General features: G+C 42.2%; 1 protein-coding gene across 4 annotated transcripts in view; it reads right to left on the reverse strand.

Annotated features, from left to right (window-relative positions):
* The window catches only part of LOC102376702 (dermatan-sulfate epimerase), a 350,602-nt gene that overhangs the window by 70,473 nt on the left and 269,230 nt on the right, over positions 1 to 10,899 (reverse strand). For all 4 annotated transcript variants that reach the window (XM_025207040.1, XM_025207039.1, XM_025207041.1 and 1 more), the window contains one exon: positions 7,428 to 7,523. In XM_025207040.1, coding sequence (XP_025062825.1) covers positions 7,428 to 7,523 — 96 coding nt within the window. The remainder of the gene's footprint in view (positions 1 to 7,427; positions 7,524 to 10,899) is intronic.

Consider the following 10,899-nt stretch of genomic DNA (forward strand, 5'->3'; position numbering starts at 1 on the left):
GTGGTATGAATGCTGGTTTATTGTGTAACTCTTACAAACATAGGAAACATAACTGTGCCATCTCACAGAGAAGAGAGACTGCAAGAAATACCAGCCTTGGAAGCTGCCTTTGTTTTTGTGGAACAGTTATTGTACCCTGCCTTTTGTCTGCAGTTTCTGAGAATTGAACTCCTAGAAAGAAGATGAGGTTGGGTTTCTTTATGATAACTGCTTGCAGAAGAACTACTGTTTTCCCATGGAAAATGCAGGCTAATCATTGACTCAAAGCCATCTCATTTCTCATAACTGCAGAGCCATTCTTGACCAAAAGGTTACATAGTAGCTGGCTGTGCAATGGGCTGATTCAGCTTGTGCCAGTCACAGACTAGAAGCTCTGATAGGGTTCACTTTAATTTTACTGGTCTGTCTCCTTTCTCAATGCAGCAGAGGGACAGTAACATTCAAGCTGACTGATAACCTCTTCAACCTTATCTCTCCTCCAACTGAGCTGTCAGGCAGGACATGGTAAACTGCCCATCAGCCCTGAGTAGCAGACAGTGGCTGCGCTCTGAAATCCCTTGACATCATTGCTCATACCCCAATTCCCAGGCAAGACAGGTGATTGGGCAGAGGCTGGAGACCAGGTTTGACATTGATTCAGATTACTGAAACTGAACTGTTCTAGATTTACACAGATGCATAAAAAAGCATTTGGCCCTTGGACTCTCCCACCAGACATTCCCCTAGTAACTTGGGCATCTGATTGCTATTGCTTTATCACATGCTTCCCTTCACTAATGGAGGGAGTCAGGGACAGATTTGGGTTGGGGGAAGCAGTCACACCCCGCTTTGATCCCTGCTCCATCTGAAATTTAAAACTAACTGCCTTGGAGACACAGCAGCATTTTGAGTCAAGAAGTACAGAGGGAGCCAAGTGACTTCCTAGCTCGTTATCAAGTACCTGATTTTCATTACTCTTTTTTCACTTCACAGGTGTTAACAGCCCTTTCTTCTTTCTAATTTTCTTGATATTCCACTAATTAAGGAATCCTTTCTTCTGCAATTTTGCTGTGTTAGCTATTCCTGGTAATTTCTCTTATCTTTCACGGCCCTGCAGGCTGCTTTTAATTCTAGCTAAAAACCTTAATTTAGGTGTAATAATATTAACTCAGGAGAACATTAATGCAGGTGTGGAAATGACAGTGAAGTGTTGGATGCACTATGAAGATGCTCAAGAAGGCTTGTTTTATGAATCTGAATAAGAGATGTACATTTAACTATAATGACAAGACTAATAAAACAGTATCTTTGTACTATTTTTGCCTCACTTGTTGTATTTTAAGTTTAATATATAAGCTATCAAATTAATACACATACCAATAAAGTTATATTTATTTTGGCTTTGATTTTAAACTGCATATAGCACTGGGCCCCCAGCATATTAGTAAATCTTCTAGTTTCTCTTTAACTGGCAAAAAATGTGTTGTGTTATATCTGATGATGTGCCATACCATATCTACCCCACTTTTCAAAATCCTAGATCTACCCATGGAAGGAACGCTGTAGCTGCAATTTGTTGGCTAGGAAGCTCTCAAACAGCCGCAGAAACGAACGTGCCCAGGAATGGATATGGTTAAAATAAATCACAGGAGCAAACTGAACTGAACTTTTTTACTTGACCGTATGCTACTGATTAGTGATTGGGAGGTTTTCCATAAGAAATGGGTGGTTTCCAGGAACAAGTCCCATTCAAGAAGCAGCTACATGTGGATTGCATTTATCACATGAAGGTAACCTTTACCAAAGGTATTATTTTGAACTAGCAGTGCCTGAGCTTTGGCTGGGCTTCTCCAAATAGTCATTGTGAGTATGATAATTTTTCCCTTGTAAAGGGCTATAGCATTTAACTTTCTTTGTATTGCTTAGAAATTGTTTTCTCTTTCATTTGCTATTGCTGAGCTATCAAAGAAGGTGAATTCAGAGAAGAGTTTTCAGAAATACATTCTCTTTATTTTATAATTCAGACAGACATGCGTTATACCTTAACAGAGCTTCCAAGAGTTTCTTTTTTTAAAGCAAAGCTGTGACTTTCAAGGTTACGCAGCCAATACTTTGATTTGAATCCATAATTACAGCATGCCATTTTGGGGCCTACATACCAATACTCAGGCCAGTTCTGCAAAAACAGCAGTTCTGAATATTAAGCAGTATTTCTCTCAAGCCACTGAAACTTGACAAATTTTCAATTTGTACAAAATGAAAACCAGTCCTCCAAAACAATATAGCAGTTTTCTGGGTCTCATGATTCTTTTCTCCCCAACATACATCAAACCCTTTCAAAAGCTCTTTGTTTTCAGGAGCTCCCATTGTCCTCCCAGCCCAAACATTTTTCTTTCTAACCCCAGACAAACAACACAGAAAGGAATATGGGCCTCTCTTTCTTCCTTGTAATGAGAGCTGGGCAAATAATGGAGTGATCAGTTAGATGGCTCTACTGAAAAAAAATGGAAAATAATTCCTTCAATAAAATGAAAACATGAAAATGTTTTGGGTCAACAGGAAACATTTTACATGACCAGCAGCAAAATGTTTTGTTTCATTTTGTTTAACCTTATTTCTTTAATTCAGATCAATGTTAAACAAAAAAAAAAATTAAAAAATCAAAATATTTTGTTTAGAAAATTTCAAAATGAAATATTCGGCTTTTCTGAAATCAAGCATTTCATTTAGAAAATGTGAAAACAAAAATGTTAATATATTTAATTTCTCCTTCTCCCTGCCCCCTCCATTTTGGGGCAAATATATTTACCAAATTTGACTAAATTTCTACGTTTTGGTGCTTTAGAAACTCTGGGTGTCTATACATGTGCTCTGGGGTGAGGGGAGGATGCTTTAATTAGAGTGGCTCTGAGAGCCTCTCTAATTAAAGCACCCACAGCATCATGTGTATTTAGTGTCCAGCGTGTCAAAAGGCTGTGGGGGTGCTTTAACTGAAGCTCATTTGATGAGCTTGAGTTAAAGCATCCCTGCCGCCATTTTGAAGAACGGGACACAGAATACATGTAGCGCGGAGGCTCTTAATTGAGCCTGTTCTGATGCAGGCTAATTATAGCATGTGTGGGAACAGACGTCTGACACGTGTATATGTGCCCTCCTTTTCCAGGACATGTACCAGAAAATTTCAAAACCGTAAGCAAGATTTGCAGTCTAAAAGACCTATGCCAGCTTGCAGTATCTGAAAATACAGTCCCTTAGATGTTGGAAAAAATGACAGCTTAACACTATTTTTCCTTCCGTTACTGTTATCAGCATAAGCCAAGGGTAAAATTTCAGCTTTACTAGGTTTTTTATCTCATAGGTCACTGAGTATAGACTAGCACTTTTAGAGGCCTGTCCCCCACTCCCAACCCCGCCAAGACCTTTTTTTTTTAACCCCCCCACCTTTTTTTTGCTTTATAGGTGTGACTCGAGGCAAGTTATATTAATACTGAACACACAGCCAACTTGGAAGTCTGCAGGTAGTGGCTGTGTATACTGGAGCAGAAGAACTGAAAACCAACATCTCTATGCTATAGAAGAAAACCAAGTTCAAACTGTTTCTACCTAATATAGATTTAATTTGTTTTTGTGTTCTAACGTTTGAAATTTGATAATCTGTGACAAAACCCCCCCCAGTAAACTAGAGTGAGACTTCACATTCTTTTCATGTAGAGCCTCATAAAGACATGAGAACGAAACTATCAGAGGTGTAACTACTGAGTTTTGTGCCCTGAGCAGAGATGGGGGGGAGGGTGTGTGTGTGCCAAGCACTTGAGAATATATAGGAGAGATGGTGACAGTGGGGGCAAGCATGGGAGGCTCTCACCTGACAGCAGCTGCTGCTGCAGTTGTGGCTATCTCCCTGCATACTGCCTCACTGGGGAAGGTGTGGGGCTGGCTCCCTGCAGGCTGCTTCCCTGAGGGTGGGACTGGGGCTGAGGTTGGGGCCAGTGCTGGGTCCCTGAATACTGCCTTGTCGTGGCCAGGGGTTGGGGTTGGTTCCATGCACCCTACCTGGCTGTGGCTGTTGATTTGGAAGCTGATGCTCCCTCCAAATTGGTGCCTGGGGATGGTGCCTCCCTAGCCCCACACTAATTATGTTACTGGGAACTATTTAACACTTGATCATCTTGAAATGAAATGACAGGCTCTGCATCTGTTACTAACGACAAGTCATACAGTTCTCTGGAAGGAAGTTTATCTAAAATTTTGCTACCCTAATGTGCCTGGGAGAAATAGATAACTAGGCATGTGACTTGCAAAATAGCCCAAGCTCTGTTCTGTAAAACCAGGGAAAATATGGAATATTTCCCCTCATATCAATTGATTACTTCAGATTTAGAGCATGAGTAATTTAGAGCAGAGGTGGCCCACTGGCTAGATTAGATTTGGGAAGCCCAATGTTCAACTCCTAGTTGCACCACAGATTTCCTGTATGAGCTTGGGCAAGTCACTTAGACCTAGATACCACACACCTGAATGGTGCAGTGTTTAACTCTTTGGTTCGTGGCTCCCTATACAATGTCTGGAAAGAATGCTGATCAGAGGACTGCCTAAGCTGTCAACAGGGGAAGGATGGGGCAAGGGTGTATATTCAACCCCACTCCTCTTCAGGGGTTTAGCACTTTATTTACCATACTCTCCTCCAAGCCTCCATTCCTCTGAAGCTGTTCCACTATGCAGGGAGCCAGAAAGCGAGACTGGGTGCTGTGGTTAGGGTCAAAACCAGGAAGGGGGAAACCTGGAGTCCAGTCTTTAATTCAAGGACCAGTAATGTATTTTACATGAAACAGTCATTGGATAGAAAACATACCACAGCCAGGTTAGTGCCCTAAGCACTAGGTTACAGACTCATTCTCTCTCTTTCTCTCTCTCTCTCTGTCTCCCTATTTCTCTTATTTTCTGTGGCCAATTTATATTTACTTATTCCATGCACACCAAAATCATGAGGGGTCAAAAGAACAGTTCAGGGTGTCCTCTTCCTGCCCATCCAGCAGCAGCCTGAAACCTGCTAGTTAGGGCACTCTTCCAGGAGCTGTGGTTTTGAACTCCTTCAGGCAACGAAGGAGACTAAACCCAAGTCTTCCACATCCTGGGAAAATGTTCTAAACATTCCACTACTGAATCAAAATGGGACACTGGCACCAACGCTACATTAAAAAAAATAGTGGTGACCACAGTTTTGTAGCAGAGAGTCTGATCCATTAGGCATGTAGTCTGAATTTGTAAAGTATGCCTACTTGAGGTGACATGAAAGGAAAAATGCTTAATTTATGCATTCTCATTGGGCTTAACTATGAGCTGGGTGTTGAGCAGCTTCCCCTGCCAAAGATCGAGGCACTTCTGGATGTGCCCAGAAACAGAAAGTTAATGTCAAAAACAGAAGTGGTTATAATTCTGAACACAGCTATGTAAATTGAGCCCAAGTTCCACTTCAGGTCAATGTCCCTTTCCAGATCTGGAACTTAGTCACTGTGGGTCAGATTCTATTTCATCCATTTGGCACCTCAGGGGATGTATGTGACTAAGTGTGATCCTACTCCACCACACTAAAGTCCTTGAAAAGATGTTATAATGTTTATTTTTGTTACAAGGTATCATTTTACCCTTAAGACTAAGTCACAAAAAGTCTTGAGAAGGAGCACCTATCATCCACCCTCCCTATCCATTTTTTTGCATCCAAGAACTCAAGCAGGGTAGAATAGGATTACAGTTTGGCACCTAAATCCACTGTGGCATTTCATATGTATAACAGGTTTGGTTCTATATGTCTCTGAGTAGGTGGATGGCATGAAAGCCCTCTCTTTCAGCAGTAACTAGATGTAGATTAGGCTAGGTACAGACATTATACTTAATACACTTTAACAGTGCAGAAAACTCTTTACAGATGTAACAGAACAGATGTTCATGGCACATAAAGCATTTAAAAATGGCTGATTCCACTCTAAGTTAACCCTGGATGGATGTCTACTAACTTAAAGCAGTTACTATTAGAGCTCTTTATCGGACATCTGTGCCAGATCCCGTCGAGGATTAACTTAGAATGCAGTTGCCACCATTTCACAGGGTCGTTTGCTAGGCCTAAGCACCTGGCTGGCCCCGCTCTCTGACTGTCAATGACCCGTGTCAGTGACAGTCTCTGATCCCAGCCTCCTATGCAGCCTGATGGGAGGGAGGGAAGGTTTTTGTCCCCACAGCAGCCCCGGCCCCACAGTACATCACGGCCTAGCTGGGATGGGGGCTACAAGGGAAGGAGTCCAGGGTTTCTTTCCCAGGAGCTGCCCCAGCAGGGCTGTGGCCCACTGCTACTTGGCTGGGGGGCAGCTGCAGGGGAAAGGCTCTGGGGTTTCTGTCCCTGCGGTAGTCTGGCCAGGCAGTGGGACACAGATCCCAGAGCCCTTTCCCTGATGCAGCCCTGGCCTAGCTGTGCCGTGTCATGCTGCAGCTGCTGGCTGCAGCTGTCAAGGTGGGGAGGAGAAAGGCACCCCCTGTGTTCTTGGCCCCCCCAGGCCCCAGCCAGCAAGTTGTGGGGGGCCCTTGTGGTGGTGGGACTCTGCTCCCTCCTTTCTCCTTCCAGACACTGCTGATGGATGCCAGCTGGTGGGGAGGGGAGGCAGGGGGGAAGTGGGGGTGCCACTAGGGAGAGGTGCCAGTCTGGCACTCACCTGGGAGGTGTGTGGCACCACCCCTAGCAGCCAGTGCAGGCAGGCTGTGAGCCCCTCCTTCCTCCCTCTCTCCCCTGAACAGCAAACTTCTGTTCAGTTGGCTCCTGCTTTAACTTATCTGCTTTGAGTAAAGCATGACAAGTTAGAGCACTTCTAGCAGGTGCTTTTTGAACATCTGTACTTAGCCTTAGATACTACAATAATGGACCTCTCTTACAATTACCCAGGCTACATTTTGACTGTGTTTATTTAAAAGCAGGATTTGGGCTGGTATGTTCACATTTTGGTTTCATGCCCCTCCCAATCTCATTTTTCTCAGGACTTACTATAGCAGTGGAGGCTGCTTAAGTAAGGGAATACAGACAGTATCCTTGAAAACATGCAAATCTAACATAATATGATATGTAATTTGCAATGAGCTCATTTGAACACACTTCTGAAAGTGATTGGACAATGTGCTGTCACCATGTTTATATAATGCGTGGAAAAAATGACAAATTCTGACAGGTAGCATGGTAAGAAGATTTGCAGACAAGTATTCCAGTCTCATCTGTTCCAGTGGGACCAAAAAAACATGTGAAACACAAGTATGTATGTGAGTCTGGCTTTTAATTCCTCATTTGATGTCATGAAGCATTATGTCAGATGCTAATTGGTAAAAACACTATGACAGCAGTTTGGTAAAGACTACAAGGCTACTTAAGAAAAAAAAGCAGTTGAACTATTTGGTAGGCATGGGCTCACCATTTGACAGCAATGATCTTGGAGGATTTGGATAAAAACCAGCAGTTTCAGAGCTATTTGAGGAAAATCGGGTAAATCTATAATCCAGAGGCAAATCTGAAAGAAAAACATACCATGTTTTGATTAGTCACACTGCCTGTGCCTGAATAGCAGTACCTTTTTTTTTACTTAAGCCCTTGAGCTGCTTGGTCATTGGCATTAGAACCCAAATTGCATGATTCTATATTTGATGTCATAAATGTGTTCAGCCACCCCAGACATTTGCTTTCTGGGAAACTGATTCAACTTCAGTGTTTCCTTGTTCCTTGTCTGTTATAGTAAAATACAGTCGTAGAAGTGCTAAGAACGATATAAAACTGAAATCAAACATTTTTTTCTCCAGTCTTTGCATGGAATCCAGTGTATAGGAACACTTAGAACGTAATGTTCCAAAAGACCACTCATAGGTCTAATTTCAACAGTAATCCGATATCATAAAGCTCATTTCAGAGTAGCTGAGTGACCAAGATGATGACTCGTTTTTGGAGCATATTTTTTTTTTTGCTGATGTTGGGTGTAGAAGTTTTCAAGATGTTCTGCTTCTGCAAAACTCAAACACATTTTCTAACACCTCAGCACAAACAATGTACAATCAGCTCTTTCTCACAATCTACAAGCAAATACGGAAGCAACATTTAGAGTAACAGCATTAAGGCTATATTCAATCATGTCTAATGTGAAAATATGAATATTTAGATCCAGTCTAGATACTATTAAATAGTAGGTAGCACAGTAGAAGTTTAGTGGCATCCCACAATTTGAAGGTAAGGTCAAATCCGACTTTCATTCACATTCCTTGACACCTTATTAGGCACGTCTACACAAGACACTACTGTGCAGTTGTTACTGCACATTTCTTTAGTACTTGTATAATCAAGTACTAAATAAATATGCAGCAGCTGGAATTTTGGTGCAGTAGCACTGGCGAATCCCATTTTAGCTACACAAATGCCTGTTTGTGCTGTGACGTGCAACTGTGCAGTATCATTTGGCTACTGCGCAGTTAGCATCTTTTGTAGATATGCCCACTGTGTACCTATTCTGGGACAGAATTCTTAATTAGAAAGCTTGTCACTGAAAACAGAAATGAACCAAGTCTGTATAATAAAGCCACAATAGCAATTACTGCCTAGACAAGTAATCTGTTATGAATATTATTACAAAAAAATAACCAACTTTATTGAGATTTTTAGTGTGCCCATACAACAGACTGTATGTTTAGAATCATATAACAGTGTGAACCCATCTAAACATAAGAAAATTATTCTAGTCATTTACAAGTCCATGGGATCAGATGCGATGCGTGTTGGCCAATGTGACTGCAGAACTGATGGCCATAATCTTTGAAAACCTGTGGCAGTTGGGAGAGGTCATGGATGGTAGTGCCCATCTCCAAGAAAGGGAAGAAGGAGGATCCGGGGAATTACTGACTGGTCAGTCTCACCTGTCCCTGGAAAAATCATGGAGCATGTCCTCAAATAATTCATTTCTAAACACCTGGAGGAGAACAAGGTGAGTAGGAACAGACATCATGTATTCACCAAGGGCAAGTCATGCCTGACCAACCTGACTGCCTTCTTTGATGAGATGACTGGCTCTGTGGATGCTGGGAAAGCAGCAGTTGTGATATAGTTTGACTTTAGCAAGGCTTTTGATATGGTCTCCCACAACATTTTCTCAAGCAAGCTAAGGAAGTATGGGCTGGAAGGTAGACAGAAAACTGATTGGATCATTGGGCTCAGGGGGTAGTAATCAATATCTTGATGTCTAGTTGGCAACCAGTATCTAGTGGAGAGCCCCAGGAGTCAGTCCTGGAGCTAGTTTTGTTTAATATCTTCATCAATGACCTGCAAGATGGGAACTTGCACCCTCAGCAAGTCTGCAGATGACACTGAGCTAGGGAAATAGTAGATATGTTGGAGGGTAGGACTAGGATTCAGAGAGACTTTGACAAATTGGAGGATTGGACCAAAAGAAATCTCATGAGGTTCAATAAAGACAAGTACAAAGTCCTGCACTTAGAAGGGAGCAATCCCATGCACCAGTACAGGGTGGGACTGACTGGCTAGGCACCAAATCTGCAGAAAAGGACCTAGGGGTTACAGTGGACAATAAGTTGAATATGAGCCAACTGTGTTCCCTTGCTGCCAAGAATGTTAATGGCATACTGAGCTGTATTAGTAGAAGACTTGCCAGCAGATCAAGGGAAATGATTCTTCCCCTCTGACACTGGTGAGGCCACATCTGGAGTACTGTACTGTGTGTCTAGTTTTGGGCCACACACTACAGAAAGGATGTGGACAAATTGGAAAGACCCCAGTGGAGGGCAACAAAAATGGGGCTGGGGGCACATGACTTCTGAAGAGAGGCTGAAGGAGGTGGGCTTATTTAGTTTGGAAAAGAGAAGACTGAGAGGAGATTCAATAACAGCCTTCAACTACTTGAAAGGTGGTTCCAAAGAGGATGGCGCTAGACTGTTTTTAGTGGTGGCAGATCAGAGAACAAGGAGCAATGGTTTCAAGTTGCAGCAAGGGAGGTTTAGCTTGGATATTAGGAAAAAACTTTCTCACTAGGAGGGTAGTAAAGCACTGGAACAGATTACCCAGAGAGGTTGTGTAGTCTCCATCCTTGGAGGTTTTAAAGATCTGGCTTATGCAAAGCCTTGGCTGTGATGATCTAGTTTGGGATGGTCCTGCTTTGAGCAGGGGGTTGGACTAGATGATCTCCTGAGGTCCCTCCTGACCCTAATTTTCTATGATTCTATGATACTGTGAAATAATTATTGAAAAAATACTACAAAATTCATGTGCAGAGCTGCAGAAGAAGAAAGAAATTAAGAGGCACAGGTAAAAGAAATGCAAGTTTTAAGATACAACTGAATAGTAATGAAAACATATCATACTATAATAGCTGTATTCTTTTATAGAAATAGCCACAGCCATATTGCATTGCTTAAATATTGGAACAAGATACACAGGTCAAGATGGCAGTTGGGAGAGGTGGGGAGGGGAGAATGTCTATACAGTAAATATTTAATGCATTTCATGCATTTAAGTAAAAAGGAAAACTCTCAAGGGTTAAATAATTTGGCCCAACTGTTGCTTTAATTTTTAATCTTATATGTCATGCCTCCCTTGCTGCCTGCCTGCGGCTGCTAACATTGACAAAAATCCTGTTTTTGGAAAGCATACCTCTTACACATTTCAACATCCTTTTACTCATAGGATCAGAGCAGACAGCAGAGGAAGTGTGTCATCTGAGCGTGCAGATGCAAACAAAACCCATGCCCTACTCTTTGGTGGGCTTCCAAGAAGTAGAAAGGATTTTTGTTATGTTCCAATCCTTAGACAGGATGATGGAGTTGATTTTATGTTTTTAGTCTCTGGTGAACTGGCCTACTTCCAATCTGACTAATAACCTCATGGCTAAGCTT

Source organism: Alligator sinensis, unplaced genomic scaffold (genome assembly GCF_000455745.1).
Source record: "Alligator sinensis unplaced genomic scaffold, ASM45574v1 scaffold38_1, whole genome shotgun sequence".
In the NCBI taxonomy this organism is placed as follows: Eukaryota; Metazoa; Chordata; order Crocodylia; family Alligatoridae; genus Alligator; species Alligator sinensis.